General features: G+C 31.2%; 3 protein-coding genes across 4 annotated transcripts; 2 read left to right on the forward strand and 1 right to left on the reverse strand.

The window, feature by feature from the left end:
* Positions 1-4,809: 4,809 nt before the first annotated feature.
* LOC107476578 (auxin-responsive protein SAUR21-like) lies at positions 4,810-5,129 on the forward strand. The gene has a single exon (XM_016096413.3). It carries the CDS (start codon positions 4,821-4,823, stop codon positions 5,127-5,129), a length of 309 nt encoding a protein of 102 aa, XP_015951899.1. The 5' UTR covers positions 4,810-4,820.
* A 4,358-nt stretch (positions 5,130-9,487) lies between these two features.
* LOC107476579 (auxin-responsive protein SAUR21) lies at positions 9,488-10,178 on the forward strand. The gene has a single exon (XM_016096414.3). It carries the CDS (start codon positions 9,597-9,599, stop codon positions 9,897-9,899), a length of 303 nt encoding a protein of 100 aa, XP_015951900.1. The 5' UTR covers positions 9,488-9,596; the 3' UTR covers positions 9,900-10,178.
* A 483-nt stretch (positions 10,179-10,661) lies between these two features.
* On the reverse strand, positions 10,662-18,871 carry LOC107476577 (pentatricopeptide repeat-containing protein MRL1, chloroplastic). Of its 2 annotated transcripts, none has more exons than XM_052258075.1 (19): positions 18,469-18,871; positions 17,081-17,807; positions 16,706-16,943; positions 16,397-16,460; positions 16,169-16,313; positions 15,950-16,065; positions 15,704-15,832; positions 15,430-15,603; positions 15,133-15,297; positions 14,888-15,028; positions 14,672-14,771; positions 14,110-14,218; positions 13,929-14,020; positions 13,503-13,593; positions 13,150-13,381; positions 12,968-13,060; positions 12,419-12,467; positions 11,513-11,606; positions 10,662-11,150 (listed from the first exon to the last, which is right to left on the reverse strand). In XM_052258075.1, the coding sequence occupies exons 1-19, from the start codon at positions 18,787-18,789 to the stop codon at positions 10,919-10,921; spliced, it is 3,312 nt and encodes a 1,103-aa protein (XP_052114035.1). In that variant the 5' UTR covers positions 18,790-18,871; the 3' UTR covers positions 10,662-10,918. The 2 variants fall into 2 exon arrangements, with proteins under 2 accessions (XP_052114035.1, XP_015951896.1); XM_016096410.3 differs by having other exon boundaries at positions 17,075-17,807; positions 18,469-18,870.
* Positions 18,872-19,614: the final 743 nt, after the last annotated feature.

The following is a 19,614-nucleotide window of genomic DNA, read 5'->3' on the forward strand; positions in this document are numbered from 1 at the left end:
ACATTATTTTTAAATTTCCAAATATTATGATCTCTTAATCTGATTTAGCCATAGATGATATTTTAACTGATTTACTACGTTTAATGATGTGAGAATATATATCTACCAAAAAAAAGAGTGAGAACATAATAATGAACACAATGAAAATATTATTTTCTGGAGAGACTGTTTAGCATTTACTTTGTTGTTTTTGAGAATCTTATTGTTAAACATTGCAATGTTTTAGTAATGAATAAATTAGTGACTTGGATTTTATTTATTTATTTGCTATAAGATAAAATATAAATAGTATCATATTAGAAACTAATAGTAATCATATAGTTATATAATAATTATTTCGATTAGAATTTCTTTTAGTTCTTTTAAATACAGTTCATTTTTTATTTAAGTGCCTCTAAATTTTTGCATTGACTTTGGTCCCTCTGTCTTTTTTTTTTTTAGTCTTGTCATTATAAATTTTTATTATTACATATGCTAAGATACCTATTTAGTTTTTATAAATATAAAAAAATATTTAATTAATAACTTACTAATAAAAAAGGAAAATACTCACATGATGATATTTATTGTGAATCATTAGATAATTTAATCAATATATTCGATCAAAACATATCAAACAATTTATCAGTTTACAATACAATCTTTATATGAAGATATCTTTATAAGAGTATTAACTTAAAAAATCTCTAAACATACTTTTTTTTCTACCAACAAAAAAAAAAAAGAGAAAGAAAAATAAAGTCAGTGGATAAAAATAACTAATTCCTAAACAAGCTAAATGACATAAAGAACTAATTCTTTTTCTATAAAAAGTAATTATTCTAAGTGACTAAAACAAAAATGCTCTATAAACACAAAATTTAGCGACCAAATCATCTATTATATATTTATATATATTACTTTATATATTTTCTAAATAAAATTATCACCATCAAACTAATAAAACCCTCCAGCAGAATAATCAAGCTTCAATAAACACCTACATGCAGCCAACATTCTGTGTTTATATTCTCATTTGTATCTTGATTATAAGTGTAAATCAAAATTTGTTACATATTATTTAAAAAATATATATTAGAGGACTATCAACATGTTTTTAATTTATATTTTAAATATTAATGACTAATTAATAGTATAAAAATAATAAATTCAAATTATCTTCTAATATTTCTGTTATTTATAAACTTTAACTATATACTGTCTATAAAGTTTGATTATCAATAAAAAGTGTAGTTATTTTATATTTCAGTTTCTTTTTTTACCCGTGACTAACTTATACCATGCTATTAAAAATAAATTAAAAAATATGAAAACTCAGGTGCAGTAAATTTTATGCGAAGTTGATAATTGAAAGTCGTAAAATAAAAATTTAATTAAATTAGTTAAATAATTTAATAGCTCTTAACTATCAACTTCACGTAAAGTCAACTGCACTTGAGTTTTCACTACTAAAAAAATGATTTTGTTCAGTTGCTCGTTGGGCCAATTGGAGAGAGGTCGTTAGGAGTGTGAATCGGGGCCTAAGCGTGAGACTTGAGAAGAGGTGTGGTGTCCGCAGTCGTTGTTGGGTCGGCAGGTAGAGTCTTTCCTGTATAGATTTGAGAAAGTATGAGGAGCTAATGGCCTAAATGTACAATGTGTACAATGGAGGTTTAAGAAGCATTAGAGATATGACTATTAGTATTATATTGTCCTGTTAAGTTACGCTTTTGGGATGAGTAGTTTCAGATATGGTATTAGAGTTCTAGATTCGAAAGATCAAGAGTTTGATCCTTGGTATCTCTTTTATTTATTTTTTATCATCGGATAAATTTTTTTTGTTCCAAACTTTTTATTAAATTATTCTTTTATTTTAACTAACGATAATAATAAAGAAGTCTTGTAATTTATAAATTCAACCTAATAAAATATACAAATTCAGTTATAATTTTAATTTTTATTATTATTTTATTTTTATCTTATCTTTATTTATTTTTATCACATATTTAATTTTACTTTCATAATTTACAATTCACTTCAATTCAATTCAACCAATCAACAATTAATAAAATTTCTTCATTTTTTTTTATTTTTTCACAATTTTATCACCTCTGCCAAAAAAATTTGTTATGTGAAGAACACTCTCATTTAAGCGAGTCATGGACCCGTCGAATTGTTGGGATGGGCCGAAACAAATTTAATTAATATTTATATTTGCAATTTGTTCAATTCCTTGTGACCCTGTAACTCTGTAAGAAATTAGGAATTGTAGAAACTAAATTAAAATAACAAGGATTTAGTTTTTTGGGAACTGGAGGTCCAAAGTCCAATCCAAACCAAAGTAACAAGTAACCACCAACGCAACAACTTAACTGTGTCCCATACATACACATTGATGATATGCTCTTTTAATCTCATGATGTTGCATACTCTCTTCAATAATTTGGTGCCAGCTGGTATCCGCCGCCACCAGCAGCAGCAGCATTGTTGAAACTTGAAACAATAATACACTGCATCTTTTCATATTTTTCATATCCGTAAATACCAGAGACATAATAATATAAAATTATATATTTATTATATCTATTCTTGCTGAATTTGGTCGGTGTATAGCATGAATGTCTTCAAATTTCTCGTTGAAATGAGTTATACATAGGTAAGGAGAGAATAATGACACCGTATGTGGGGACGAGTAAAATAATTTTCACTCCCCTTAGATTCATAAAATTTGATTTACATTCAAATTTTTGAACTAATCTTAACAATCTTTTTTAAGATTTTATTTAATACCTCTTATCAAAATATAATATATCGTAATTTTTCATAAAGTACGGACTTTATACATTTAAATTGCTTTATTTTTCCGTATCATAATATTTCACATCTCATAATCGATCAATGAACCAATCTGAGAACAATATCTAATAGTATATATTTATTTTAAAAGTAATTAATAAATATAAAATAAGATTATTTAAATTTTAATTATTAATTAATTATTAATAATATTTTTAATAATATAAAATTATATCTAATAGTGTAGAATTATTTTATTTTTTTTAATAGTTAAATATTGACTAAAATTTAACAAAAATACTAATTTCTTAATATTTTTTTATATTTATTTAAACAGATAAGAGAATTAATTATTCGATTAATTCAAGTTGGTTGTATATATATAGGTTCGGTAAAATGAGTGCAGTAGAAGCTACTTGAACCAATGATATTCGGTAGGGTGTATGCACCTACGTACTCATAATGTAAAATGGCAGAGTATATAGTTGCAAACTAGCAATTATTATTTGTCATTCATACACCTTTTTAATGTGGATATTTATACATAATGTTTCGGTCAGATTATTATATATAAATAAACTCCGAAAGAACCCACATGTGCCTGGTTATCATATATATGTTGGCATTATATGTATGATAAAAGATAAGAGTACAAAAGAAAATAAGAGAATTAAGTTCATTTTTAAATTTTTTTTTATTTATCTCCCACATTATTAATTTGCCTTATGTTTTTTTATTCTTTTTTCTTTTTTTTTCTGCTAAAACCACATGTAGCCACTTGTAGCAGTCATTTGTTGACGGCCACTTTCCCGGCAACCTGTTGCCCAATTTTTGTTTTCAAAAAAAGAGAATAGGTTAAATAAACATTCAAAATTAACTAATATTCAATCCAAGCAAAAATGCTTAAAGCATCTAAATGAATTCTAAAAGCACATGTTAATTAAGATTATGATTAGTAGATTAACTTTAATTTTTATTTAAATAAATGTATCACATATGCATTTGAATTTAAACTTTGTGGGTGTTTATTTTATTTATTTTTCAATTAATAACGTTATTATTAAAAAAATATCATATTACCGACTAACTTTTTGATATACTACTTATGATTATCAACCAATTTTGATTTCTGTCAATAATTTTTTTTTCAATAATTATCTTATAATAAATTTATCTAAAGTTATCCAACATCATTTTTTGACGGATGAGTGATCACACGCGATTGAATAAAATAAAGAATGAATATATAAGAGAGAGAATAGGAGTAGCACTTATTGTAGAAAAGAAAAAAGATGGTAGAATCGCATCTTAAGTGATTTGGACATGTGAGAAGAAAACCGACAGAACGAGATGGAAGATGGACAAGGGGTGAAAAGTAGAGAAAAATCTAAAAAGACGAGATCTACATGTAAACGGTTTTACTGTAGATATAATACATGACAAAACTCAATAACATCGTTTAATTTATGTAGTCATCGACTCCACTTAATGGGACAAGATTTTATTGTTGTTGTTATTGTTGTAACGAACCTCAACTATTTTTATGGATTTTTCTTTGGTAGTTTATATAATTTTTTACCTGTGACTAAACATCTAACTTTAGGGCACATGTTAAAAAATTTATATAATATAATGTATAAGTACAAATATGATATATATGAAAGTAGACAATAGACATAGTGAGTGTAGAGTGGGACGTAGTGAACGTGGCAAGTTCCCCCAATACTCTGTTATTTAATTTGTATGGAAATGGAAAAATGAGAACACAACAACAACAACAATTAACTACAAAACTGTGGGAGGGAGCTATTAGATTCATGACTATAATACACAAGTTGCATGGGAATGCCTCCTCTGACACATTAGTCTTATACTGTTACTATTACTAATAATAAATGCATGGACCAAGTTAGACTCAAATAAATAATTGAAATACATACAATATCTTATTTTTCCTTTCATTTGGGTATCTATATATATAGAGAGGTTGTTAGCTTAATACAATTATATTCATTTGAGAGAAGAAAGAGAGAAAGAAATTAAAGATGGGTGTTCGTGTGATTCCAGAGACGATGATCCAACATGCAAAGCAAATTCTAAGATTGAGGTCTCATCATGCAAACAAAATTGATGTGCCAAAAGGGCACTTTGCAGTGTATGTGGGAGATGAAGATAACAACATGAAGCGGTTTGTGGTTCCTATTTCCTTCTTGAAGCAGCCAATGTTCCAAGCTTTGTTGAAACGTGCTGAGGATGAATTTGGCTTTGACCAACCAATGGGAAATCATCATCTTCTTATTCCTTGTCCTGTTGATCATTTCCTTGATCTCACTTCTCGAATCACCAACAACTAGCTTACTTAATTAATTAGCTATCTACCTAATTATTGTGGTTGATTCACTATTAATTAGTTATTATTCATTCCCACAACTTTGTATTTCCTATGTGCATACATTAATATTATTGTATTTAATTTGAGAAAGAGTAGTGAAGATTTTTAAATCAAATAAAATACTAAGACATAATTCAATTCTATACATCTTAGACCAAACAAAATACTAAGATTTAATTAAATTTCAATCTCTCAATTACTACCTTATTGATCTTCTATTATTATTCCATAATTAATTATTCGAGGTAGAAATAATGTATGTAGCTTCATATCTACACAAAAATAAATAACAACATATAAGACGAAGAGTAGTATGTTGTAATCATCTATGTATATTATTTCAAACTAAAATCACTATATATATTAATTAGCTAATATATTATTGATACTTTGGCACTTAGCTTTGTTATTATTTGATTTGGCCGAAAGGAAAATATATTACTTGAATATGTAGCATGTATAATTATTTTATTCTTCTTCTCCTTCTTCTACTATACTACCTCCCCAATCAAAATCAATGATTGCTGCCTGCATATATATGTGACTCACATGCCTGCAACCAACATAACTTCCAAATATATATAGTTTTTTTTTTTCATATATATGATTACGTAATATCTTATAGAGTTCAAATTCAATGTATATATGGCGAATGGCGAATGGCGAATGCGAACGTTTTTATATATTGTTATTATCATTAAAATAAAATTCTCTTAACATTTCGGCAACATATATGATTGGACGATGTTATCATATATAGTATTAAGCTACAAGGTAGCTAATAAACTTTGCTACTAAGTAGAGTATGTATTATACATGTAGTAACATTTTTTTCATTATTTAATTATTTTTTCATGATAATTTAATTATACATTTATTATTCGAGAAATAATTAATTTGGTTGCTAACTCCTGTATGTGAGAATACTGTGAAATAAAACCAAAAGAATCTATCAATATTTTCGGTTATAAGTGTCTAGAAGGTCAATAACTTTTGTATTTTTTAGCGAGCACTTAACCATCAAAAGAAAAATGAGTGATTTCTCATCGTAATCTCGCTCACACCATTAATTATTACATGATCCATAAGAAATGGTGTTCCATTTTTATGATCCTCATCTTTAGCCGCTGCAGATAATTAATTGGATAAAAAATATAACACAACGATATATTAATGTTAATTTCTCTTTTACTCGTCAATAAATAAAATATTTCTTTTTTGGTCTTTGGGTCAAATATTACTGCTATCCAAAAAAACATGTATAATAATGGGACCGTATATGAACTCTAATACAAGCCCATAGATTTATCAAAGCATATTCAACAAAAGATCCAAATTTTTGTAGGCAGACCAAATTTTTAAACAATAATATTCATCAATATGCAATTTGCATGGTTATTATATATTGCTTACAATTGCAAGGATTAATTGTTTATTATATGACAAAAATCTTTACATGATAAATTATCAATTTGGTCCCCCATGCCTCTACTCTCACTATAGTAGTGTGTGAACTTCACCAACCAGATATGGTTTGATATATATTTAATTTAATTTCTTAGCTAACAACTTAAATTTTTGGAGGAAATACATTGTACCATGCAATAGTAGTGTGTAATATATTCAATTTCATTATTGTTAGCTTGACATTAGGATGAGACAGAAGCAATAATTTCAAAAAGAAAATGATATGATTGCAAACTTTGTTTGCTTCTCGTTTGAATAAGGATGAAATAAAAAAAATAATGATGTTGTTAGTTGTTATTATATCTTCTCTTAATTTGTTTTCTTCCACTATAAAAAACATATATAGTGATTATAAAAAAAATCTTTATTAGTATTTGTGTATATTTTAGGTAGGCCTGCATTTGGTTTAATTTGATTTCGTTTTGTATATCCACGAAAAGGAAAAGAAAAAGAAAAAAAAAATCTGGCCAAACCTGAAATTTTCAAGAAAGTGAATACCCAAAAAAAAATCATATATATAGTTATCATGACAATTAATGAATATTAAATAAGACAAGTTCTGACCATTTCTGTCTGATTTTTTTTATTACCAAAATTTTTGTTAAATTTAATACATCGATTCATATTATATATCTTTGGATTTATCTGAGATAATAGTACTCCATTTTTATTGCGTCGTCCTTAATTAATTAGCTTGATAATAAGATATGGAACGATATATATTGTTAATTTGTTTGTGGCATGTAAAAATGAATGATTGGATATCAAATTTAAGGATAATACAGCTAAAGGACCATGTTAATCAATTAAATCAAACTCATAGTATAACTACTTTGAGAGGCATGCATGATTGTGTTAGTTCTCTCAAATTAAACCACGCTCCTAGTTACGTACGTATCCACATGACCACATGTGTTCCCTTCTTTTTGCTTCACATGCTCACATGCATTGTCTTTTATTAATTCAATGAAAAAAATAGAATCATCAACAAAATCCAATAAAAACAAGAGAAAGTTTAGTTCAGTATTCTATCTCCATCTAACTTTTGAGAGATAAAAATAAAAAATAAATATTGTGACGGGAAAAGAGAGGAGGATAGACCTCATCAGTTACTTTGGTTTCTTCAATTCCTTCCTTATATTAATAATAACTTTCTTTAATCATCATATTTGGCCGTCGTCAATCTGGATTATTATTGGAGTAACCGAAAAAAAAATCTCCAAAGTTTAAATACTAATAAAAATAGAATTTATCTATTTTATATTTTAAAAATATAGGTTAAGATTATAAATTAAATTTTTATTAAAAAAATCATTTTAAATGTATATTCTATATTTATTAAATAAAAAATTTACATTTTTTTAATAATAAATTTATCATATATTTTTAATATATATATTAACTAAATCTAATAAAAATCTTTTTACAAAATTAAAACGAAAAAAAAATTAAAAATTTAAAGACATAACAAAAATAGTTACCGTTTTCATCTAGCCCAAAAATAGATTTCAAACGGCTTTTTCCATTTTCAAACCTAACTCTTTCTATTTAAAGTCCTTAGGTCACAAATAATATTTTGCAACTTATTTTGTCTTATCAAACAGTCTTTTCATATATATTCCTTCTATATTTCACTTATAAATTTTAAAAAGTATAAAATAATAAGAGATCACTACTGAAAGATAAGCACTATTACCGATGGAAATTTTTTTTTAAGAAAATCCACTTTGGGAACGGGTACAGGACGCATTATGGTACATGCCGTATAATAATTACTTAAAATTAACATTGGTTCCTGTAAGAATAATAATGTCCCTCCTCAGCATCTTTTCAATCTCTTTCCATATCAAGTGACCACATGTCCACATGCATCATCTATTGATCTTTGGCTTTTTCCGGTGGACAAATTCAATTTTTATTAAAAGTGACACAAACAAGAAAAATGTTTCAAGATAAGTTTAAAGAGGTTGAAATAATAAAAGCACTTCTCTATTATTATTATTTTATATTATCTAACGATAATAATTTTAAAGTTAATTGTGATGTCACCCCTTTTTTTTAGCATGACTGAGTTTGAATATGTTATTAGAGATTTAAATAGTTGTTGAATTTCGAATCGTTCTAGCACTTCTTCCTTCTAACATATGGTCAGATGTAAAATTTTTATTGTTTGAAAGAGACTGATTTTAGTTTAGAATTGTAATTTAAAAATATTGTGTATGCAATAGATTGTCTGAACATTTTATATTTTTTTTGTGATCCTATTAATGGATATAATTTTAAAATTATTGATATTCTTAATAAGATTTAAGAACTTTTATCAAGATTTTAATTTGTACAATTTGAGTGAATAGTCCGAAAAATCAATAAAATCGCAGATTAGCGAACGAGATATGGAGCTAGGATCAACTCTACTCATGTTATTTAATTTGCCCCTTGTAATAACCTCCGATAATTCATCCATGCTAATCTAGGATAGGTGTTTTGCTTTTATTTTTTTCTTGCTTATTTTGACAGCAAAAAATATTTCACATTATCTAACACCAATCAAATTACCACATGGCTTTGTTGTGGGACAATAACAATGCGTTTTCACAGCCTCATGCATGTCGTGTGTTGTGCACTACAATTATTGTTGGAGGGTAACTGAGCTGGAAGAGGATAAACTAGGGCGGTTTTCAAGTTGTAACAAAGCCCCATGTGATTGTGAACACTCTTGATGAGTGAAGTGGGACCCACCCTATGTACCTTAATTAATTGGCATCATTATTCAACTTACACGGTCACAACACCAATGTGCTCAACCCTTATGTTCTGGATATCTCATATACTTATCCTATAAATATAACACCGCTCAACTTCCCTTCCCATCTCATCACATCTATAAACTACAATCACATAAACAAAATCTCTTACATTTATCCATTCTCAAGTTTGAAGTGAATCATCATCATATAGAATCATGGGTATTCGTATGCCATTTATGGTGCACCAAGCAAAGCAGGTATTCAAGTCAACATCACAGCATCTACAAGGTGGAAACCAGACAAGTGTTGTTCCAAAGGGACACATAGCAGTGTATGTTGGAGAGTTGCAGAAGAAGCGGTTTGTGGTTCCGATATCATACTTGAGTCATCCTTTGTTTGTTGACTTGCTTCACAGAGCAGAGGAAGAGTTTGGATTCAACCATCCAATGGGAGGACTCACAATTCCATGCAAAGAAGATGCATTTATCAACCTTACCTCTCAACTGGGTGCTTTGTGAATCAAACATATATTCATAACATCTCCTACTGACTTCATTTTTTTAGAACCTTACAAGATATATAGATCTCTTTTTCTTTCTCTAACTTCTGTCTTCTAGACAAATAGTGTATTTTGTTGTATAAAATTTTGTTCAAATCTGTCTCCTGTTTGGAGGTGCAAAATCGTCAATTACGTCCTCTACTTGCCCCTCTGTACCAGCCTTTGAAACATTTGATTCGTACAATTTATAGCTTAAAAACCACAATTGCCGGCGGTATATTTAAGATATTTTTTTTTATTTTATCATTTTGCTATTTTTCTAATACAAATTCATCCTCCCTAAAATGAACGGATTCATTCATAACCTGTCCCCTCAGTGCAAGAGTTTAAGGATGTTTTTAGATGGTTGAACAATTAATCAATTATTAGTTACTGCTCTACCATTTTGTTTTTTCCCTCTTTATTTTTTCAAATAAGTCAAAGACAAGAGGGAGGGGGTTCAAAAGTTCAAAACGGTAATAATAACAGTGAGGCATCTAAAGGGCCAATTGTCCTAATAATTTTCAATTTGAATGATAGAACACAAAAGGAAGAACTAATACCAAAAAATCATAGTGGTATTGTTTTTCATGTTGTATATGCTTTTGTTACATATATAAAGTTCTGGTAAAACAAAATAAATACAAGTACCAGAATCATATAGATCAGATATTTCTGCATCTCTATCATCGTACATTAATTTAGATAATCCGCGTGGCAGAGGCCATGACATAGCTGCATGTAAAGGACAAAAGAATTGGACCAGTGCCATCTTTGATTTTGATGGTGGCTTCATCAAAATGAATTTGCTGAGATGTCATTTCTCAGGCCAGCACTCAAGAAAGCATATGCTTTCTTAGGTCTAAATCACTCTTCTATTTATACCATTTGGATGAAGGAGTGCTTTCAACTTTCTATTGAGAAAATACATTAAGATGGAAAGCTAATATTAGGCAAAATGCAGATGCTTGATTTCTGCTGGGAATCACAAATATACACTTAGTCCAAAGATAAATTGCCGGTTCGAATCCTTCGCTGCTGATGGCTAATGCGTTTGCCCAGTCTTGATGGGGATGAGCTCCAGTCACCTGGTTTCCCACTGAATGATGCAAGTTTCGGCTGAAACCATTTCTTCAGAGCTAGACCATTAATTCTAAGCTTCCCACTCGATTCGTGACCCTGGTAAGGAATTTTAAGTCTCCTGAATAAAGCTGCAACTGCCTGGCCAACTCTGAAGCCAAAGACATTGCATTTCTGTCAGTAATATGTATTGAGCAATATCATCCAAGCGACACAACATATTCTTTGTATACATACACATTTGAACTAAGATGTGTACATTTCGGAAAACAAAAGTAGATTACTAAAATGATTATATATAGTAGTGTCATAGATTTACATATTTGATTTACCATCCAAGATACACACTTCATGCATTTAAAGTGTGGGTATTCTACGATTGCAGCTGAGAAAATTTTGCTACAAGCACAAAATGTATTTTTGAACGAAATGTAATGCTGCAAATATTTGAGGCAACAATATGGTTGAAAGAATGTTTGACAATGATACCAGTTTTTATTTGGCTATTCTAACCTGTTAGCCAAGTTGATCATCTTTTCCCCCTTTTGAGTTGAAACTTTTGTTTTCTCTACCGGCAGTAAAATTATTATATTGGATAATCTTGCACCTGCAACGATGATTTTCACAAGGACAAAGAGCAAAGCAGTTAGTCAGTTGGGCTATAATGTCGACGATATAATCAGCTACTACCCTACCCTTCTGTTGTACTAGAAAACTCGCAAATAAATATTGGAAAACTATATAATTAAGTTTATTTAAAGATTGGTAAAGGGAAAACAGAAAATGTCAAGGTATTATGTAAAGGAAAACTGCAACATGTAAAATTATCATCTAGGAGGAGAGAACAAATGATTACATGTACCCCTTTTCTCTGGAAATAATTTTCCAAAAAAGAAACGGCATTCAAGACCTTAAAGGAGTAATTGGTACTAACAAAGTAATCAGGAAATGAGTTCCATTTGGAAATATAGCCAGTTCTACCAATTAGGACATTACTAGGTTTTGTTAAAAAATTTATTGAAGGTTTACCAGTTAAAAGTCCAATATTGTTGGCATAATCACTGAAGAAAAGGAAAGAAAAAGCAGAAAGACAAATGTACTTGGTAAACATCCTTATTAGCTGTTACTTTCAGTATATGATTAATCGAAAGGAATTATTATTCTCTTTAAGGAAAAAATTAAATAAAAAGAGAGCCTGCAACCTGCAACTCAACTTCACTCATTTGACCTTTCTTCATATTAATGTCATAATCAAGTAAAAAAAATGAATGTATCATTGAAATTCTTCAATCTTCAAAAATATAAAATTTTCAATATATGTGGTGTAAAAATCATAAATTAAAATAGATAATGTTAAACTAAATCTTGCATGACAATACATTTCAAACGCAGCACTAACGTTAAAATAAATCATGTTACCTGCTGCCAGTCGATGCTTGAGACCTTTCAAAACAGTTAAGAGATAAACCTGGAAACATTTTGATGGATTTTATCAATTTAATATTTGCACTAGCATAAATATCTGTCCTCAATACGTGTTTGCATGAACAAATTTGTGAATGTCTTTGTGTTTGTGAATATGGTGTGAACTTGTACATGATATATGAAAGTGGCAACAGTTGACAAAGAGAGAAACAAGAGGCTACTGCCTCCATAATCCAACTATGAAGCAATTTTGCACGTTGGCATCATACTAGGAAGCAGAAGTGCATCAAAATAGCATGTGCATCTTCTTTCCTCACAAAAAATGGTTAATAAAAATCTCTCAAAAATGAAGTGGTTAAGAAGTAGTTTGACGTGAGTAAATGTATTTTCCATTCGTGTATCTTCTTTCCTCATAATTCATAATAATTATATGTAGGTTTGACGGTCTTAGACATTTTACACACACTAGAACTTTACAGCAAAGTGTGAACCTTTCATGTAACAGAAGTCATGAGAGTGGAGGGGAGACTTAGACAAACACACCTCAGCAGTAGACGTATGCATGTCCTTAGCATCAACAACAATAGGACTCACTTTGAATGATACTGATGAAACAACTCCATATGAAGCAGCTTCCTACACAATTATTACAGCATCATTTGATGATCCAGATTCCTCAATAAGACCTAAGATCCAAATAAACTTGGTTTTGGCTCCATTCTCACCTCTAGTATTGAAAAAGCACGAACATCATATTCCCCAAAACCATCTACTAATGCGCGAAGGTTTGAGTTTCTTGAAGATTCAGTGCTTACTCCCAGGTTGTCAACTAGTCTATTCTTGACAGATGCATCATAAGGGAGTTGTAAGCATCCCAGAAGTCGCGACAGTATTTCACTTGTAGGTTTTTCACCAGCTCCAAGTGTTTCACGATACACTGCTAAAGCCAGTGATGTCCTAAGAGCAAAAAACAGTAAAAACTTTCACACACAAAATCATCAAGGAAAGAATTGTCCCTTTATTCATGATTAAAAAGAATCATGTTCTAAGAATACTAGAAATATTAAAGAACAAATACCATTTATTATTGACTTGGGCCCGTCCTGAGTTGAAAGATAAAACAGGTTCACCAACAAAGCAATCCCTCTCATATCTTTGCAGGCACATTCCTTTCAAAGACACAAGTACCATCAGGAATTCTAACCATTGAACTCTCAAGGCTAAAATATATCAACATTTTGGGCCAATAAATAAGCAGAGTCCATGATATTTTTGCTTTAAATGCGCAGAAAATCAAGACAGAAACTCATGAGTAAAAAAGATATGCCAATCATAAGTTGGTACTCACAAGAATACTTCCTCCTAATCCCTCCTCCCAAAGAAAAGAAAGAAAGCGTTGAGTAACAATGCCAGATTCCAGATGTTGTTTTTGAAGAAGTGTGAAATTTTTAAGTGGAAGAAATACATGATCAGAATTAAAAACTACCAACTCGCAATGACTCACCAATTATGCATCGACACATGTTGACATTAAGGGCAACACCCTCCATTTTGGCTTGAGAAAGAAGCATTTGAGCTGCTTCCATATCATCGTTTCTAGAAGAGGTGAGCAACATAGAAAACCGATCAAGAAAGGGCCTAAACTAATCATTTATTGGGCCCAAAAGTCGTTTTAGATCACTTACTTCTCGCTTGCTGTTAACAGTACTGAGAATGTGATACTGTTTGGGCACAATCCCAATCCTTTCATTTCAGATAAAACTTCCAAAGCCCTCTGAAATTGATTTCCATCACCTGTCCATTACAACGTTTTAAAATCCATTTGTTTGAATTAAACAGCAAAATAATGCAACTGCCGAAATAAGAGGAAAGTAAAAACAACTGAGGCTTGTCAGCGCTGACTTTAACAGTATATGTTTTCAGAAACCCCTTAATAAATGTTAAATTATTTTTAGTACTTAATTCAAATTTGTCCATCTTAATTTTTCAAAACTCATCTGTTGACATATTAACACTGCATTGGCTTATAGTTTATGTTAGCAAGTTGCAAGATTCACTTATAATTTTGTTAATAGTGGATTTGGTCAATGTTCTAACCATCTTGTCTTAATATTTCTCAATTAAATGTTTAGTTAGTGTGCCAATTATTTAAAGTTACCATTTTGCAAATCATATTTTCAGTTAGTTCATAGGAACAACTCTTCAAATATCCTTAATCAATGCTGGATCAAAGAAGCTTAAACTTACAAAGCGCAGTGAGCAAAGCATTAACTGTTGAAACTGTTCGCACCAATTTATGTGCCTTGAGATATTCATATAGCTCCAATGCCTTTTCCCAATTTCTTGCCTGTAAGTATTTGCCAGTAGTTAATAACACAAAAATAAGTACTCAAGCTCATCAAGGGGCTATTACTACACTAAGTCTGGCACAAAATCTACTCAACCAGACACAATCAGACATACATTGCTACAGGCACCCATTAGCGAGCTATATGACATCATTCCAATATGTATTCCTCCTTTACGAGCTTCTTTGAGGACATCAAAGGCAGCATCCAGCTTTTTCGCATGTCCAGCAACATCTATCAGTGCACTCAGAAACATCTGCATATTGAGTCAGTAACTTTTGTAGCTCTTAATAAATGAAAAAAACTACAGCCGGAAAACAAAACTAAAGAGGTAAAAAGTTTTTCTAAAAAAATAGGTACCTCATCAGGGAGAACCCCTTTCTGGGTCATGTCATTGTAAACACTACATGCAAATTCCCAATCTCCAGTTTGGCTGCAAGAATTAATGGCAATCGTGTAAACTTCTGGAGTTCCCTTTAAATTATATTTTTGTAACATCTTATACACTTCTAGTGCCCGTTCAACCTGTAGAAAGCACATAATTGTAAATAATAAACATATTTTAAGTAAAAACAAGTAAAAGAGACAGAAAACATATAAGAAACAGATGAAGATTATGTTGTATTCTAAAGCAAAAATCCGAGAAGAAAGCTATACCTGACCAGCATTTGCACAAGCCTTCATCAATGCACCAATAGTTATGTGATCTGGGTCAATGGGTTGTATTTCAGCTGCCATTTCTGCTAAAACATCAAAAGCACGATCCACCGCTCCTGACTGAGCACATGCAGCTATAAGTGCATTGAATACAACACGATCTGGCTTCACATTCTACTGCATACAAACATCACATCAGCATGCACAAATAAGCATTTCGGGAGCAACTCAAGTAGTATCAGTTGTCAAGAGATAGAAGTTGCAACTTTTGTACCTTGGACCTCAATATTCCATAAGCACCAAATGCTTTTGCTATTTGCCCAGCTCTAGCACAACCATCAATGAGTGCCCCATAGGTATGAACATTGGGTTCCACTCCAGAATTAACCATCTTGTGAAACATCTAAAGGACACAGAGTAACAATGTTACCAGATATGGGATTCAGAGAAAGACATTTTACATAAAATGACATGATGCTATGCTAAATTGATTGAAAATGAAAGAAGAAGGATGTTATACTTCAAACATTGTATCAACTTTTCCACTCTTAGCACAAGTGGAAATCAGAGTGGTATAAAGTTTGCAATCAGGTTCTAGTCGAGCCTCTTTCAGTAGCTTCAACACTTCGAAAGCCCCTGAATAAATAACACAAATGTCATGACCTGAAAAGGTTACAAAGAAAAATATAGAGGGGAGTAATCAGGTATTGAGTGGAGTGATGATGAAAAATCAACTTACTTTCTGAATCTTGGGAGCTTGTACACACTGACATAAGCATGTTAAATGTACTCAAAGTTGGATTTGGAATTAGCCTAATGTAATCAAAAGCTTCTTTAACTGCCCTTTTCCTCTTGCAGACGTTAAAAAACTTTGCATGATAAATCTATAGTCAATAAATACACCATGTTAGAGAAACCCCAAAATTAAGAGCGGAATATCAAATAACAGCCAGAATGATGCATGTACCTTGGTCATATCTAATAAACCCTTTGTTTCCATATCTTTAAGCAATTCTAAACTTTCATGTAACCTAACAAAATCAATGCACTTCGAGGTAAGCTCATCAAGCTTAAAAGTAATAGCAAAATTAGGTCTGCAACAATTTTGATCATGATATGGTTAACACTCAACAGAAATGAGGGGACGAGGAGTTTGACCACATTGCTATATTTAGAGAATCTGTCACTTGTATAGGACTCACAACAAGTACTGTGTTCTCAGAGACAACTTTATGTTCTCTATTGTTTGTTGGAGGTGGATAGAACAGAATATTACCTCGCAGCTTTTAACAGCTTATTATATCTGCTCAGATAATCTGAATGGTCATTCTTCTGATCATCCTCCACCCTTGTTTGATCACTTTTCTGATCAAATTGCATGTTGATTGAGTGGCCATTGTTGGGAAAAACTTTGGCAGGCAGAGCTCTGCCACCTTTCCTCGAGTGTTTACTTCCATTTTGTGGAGTGTAGCCTTCTGTGTGACTGGAAATTGGTACCACTCCTTCAATATATTCTGAATAAATAAACACGGCTTACTTACAAATTTCATTGAAACTTTGAATTCCTCATCATGATACTTGTAAATATTGAACAATCATATCATATATGAAATTACATTCCAGTGCATTTTCTTTATAAAATTACCTGCACCTTGTGGAGAAAATTCTGTTGAGATATCAGATCCTTTTAGTGTGGTATTTCTCATTGTTGAGGGCAATCCTTTAACATTATTAGTTGAAGCATGAAGAGATAACGACTTTAGACTACTAAGTGGTGTCATGGACCCAACTGTAGACTTGTTATCCTCATAAAACATGTACAGCTCTTGCCTCGCTGATTCACCGAAAAGGACATCAAAGCTGATGGCATCAATGTTTTCTTTAGTTTGTTCATCGATTGTTGTGAGTTCATTGTTTACACCAACAGAAGAAGTGGCATGCTCAGATTTAACTATAGTCAAAGGTGACTCAGGATCAGAGTCAGCTTGATCTTGATTTTCTTCTACTTGTAAAGCCATTTCTTCAGCAAAAGCTAGAGGTTGCAACACAGTTGATTGGAAAGCATCTGGCAAAATAGACTCTTCTAAAACTCTCGAACTACTATTATTGAAACTGGAGTCAAGAACAGGAGTAGATGAATCTGATATGTTGGTCATGAAGGATGCTTCGTGAACCAATGAAGATTTCAATAACGGAAGCTGAGACTCTTTGTCCTCGAGAATATGGTTATCTTCTGCATTGTGATCTGTTAGATTTCCAATTTCACTCAACGGGTTATCCCTTTGAAATTCTGGAAAACCGAGAATCTGGCTTTCAATGACCTGGTTCCCCACATTGCTTCCTTGTCGCGATAATGCAAATTTTGCATGTCCACGTGTCTACATGAGTGAAAGTGTTAGAAAGGCGACAATTATATAAACAGAACAGATTCAACAAACAAATAACTCAATAATTTCATAATTCTAACTTTCCTCCGACTATTTGGTACAGTTCCATCTGAACCAACTAATTATCAAAAAAATTTAATGACACGATAAATTTTGTAACAAACATTACATCATGATAGGTTAACAAATGACAGTTAGATAGTTAGTTAGTTATAACTGTTATTAACAGCTAGTAGGAAGTCAATTCGTTTGTAGTCAACACTACTACTCTAACAACTCGGGTTTCTCATTCATCAACTAACGTTACATCTTTATATTGACACGCACACCACACACCGGAATATCCGAATTGTTAACATAGTCTCAATCCAAACACCGTTTACTGTTAGATAAACACGGAATGAACATTTAAGTATTGAAAAAAACGAAGGTTAAACACAGAACATCACAATCTAAGAACTAAAAAACAACTTCAAGTTACAACTAAACAAGCTGAAATTCAATTGTCCGATCAGGAGAAGACTAGACCAAAAATCAGAACAAGAACGCAGCAGGAAAAACACAAAACAAAAGAAATGTTGCAAGTCTGTAACTGTACAGTGTGGAATCGAGCTCAATTATGGAGGAATGAGTGGATGAAGCTTGAGAGTACCTGATTGCGAGACTTCTTTCGGTTATTGAGAGTGAATCGGAGGATAGAAACGGCGGATAAGGTGACGAGGACGACAACGACGATGAGAGAGTGAGATTGCAAAGAAGCCTTGAAGACGAAGCGCGGTGAGTGGAGGCGGAGAAGCCCTAACCTGTTGCATTTCTTGCGAGATTGAAGAGGTGGTAGTGGAGGACGGAGAGTGTGGGCGGAACCGAGGAAGTGAGTGCGGACGGAACGGAGAGTGGAGAGAGAGAAAGCGGAAGGAGAGGTGAATCTGAAAGCGTGACGGTTATGGTAGTTCACGCAGAGGTTGAGTTCCATGGATGAAGAGAGAGAAGGAGCATGAGATGAAGCGTTAGCAGGAAGGAGAGGAGGAGGGAGTAGCTCTTGCACCAGAACCAGAGAATGAAATATACGTCTTGCTAGCTCAATGCTAATCCGAATCCTTTGCTTACGTGGCGCATTTTTGTTTTTCCGTTGCTCGCTGGGACCCACTGCTACTTGCTACTGTTACTTAATTCCCTCCATATCAGAGTGAAGCTAAAAACTAAAAACTAAAAAGTAAAAACACGAAAAGGTTGAGGAAAATCAAGGATGAGTTTAGAGTTAATTATCATTTCCTTACTCTCGAAATATTCAGACACGGATAAATTTTCATAATAAAAAAATAAAAAAATCATTTGATATAAAATTATTAAATTTTAAAGATAAAAAATTTTAATAATAATTATAAAAATTTACATTAAAATTTGATCTCTAAATTCTCTTTTTAGAATATATGTTTTAATATCTAATTTTCTTATTGCATTTTTAAGTTTTTCGCGAGTTTATTTGTCATTAGTACTTTTTAGATTTTTTTTTAGCGATGTGAACTTTCGAGTATCATTTTAATAATTTACTCGATGAATTTATAATTTTTACTAGTTTAATTTTAGGATAATTAGATTTTAATTTTTATTTATTTTAGAAAAAAATTAATTTTAGTAAAACACGGTAAAATAGCTTCTTGTTTTGTAACTTCACTCATTTGTGTTAAAATAAACAAAAATATGCTTAAAAAGATTACTTATTAAATTGTTCAAGAAATATCACACGAAATTATATATTCTGTTTTTCAATATTCGAAATGGTTTTACACTTTTACTT

The sequence above is a fragment of the Arachis duranensis genome, chromosome 3 (assembly GCF_000817695.3).
Source record: "Arachis duranensis cultivar V14167 chromosome 3, aradu.V14167.gnm2.J7QH, whole genome shotgun sequence".
In the NCBI taxonomy this organism is placed as follows: domain Eukaryota; kingdom Viridiplantae; phylum Streptophyta; class Magnoliopsida; order Fabales; family Fabaceae; genus Arachis; species Arachis duranensis.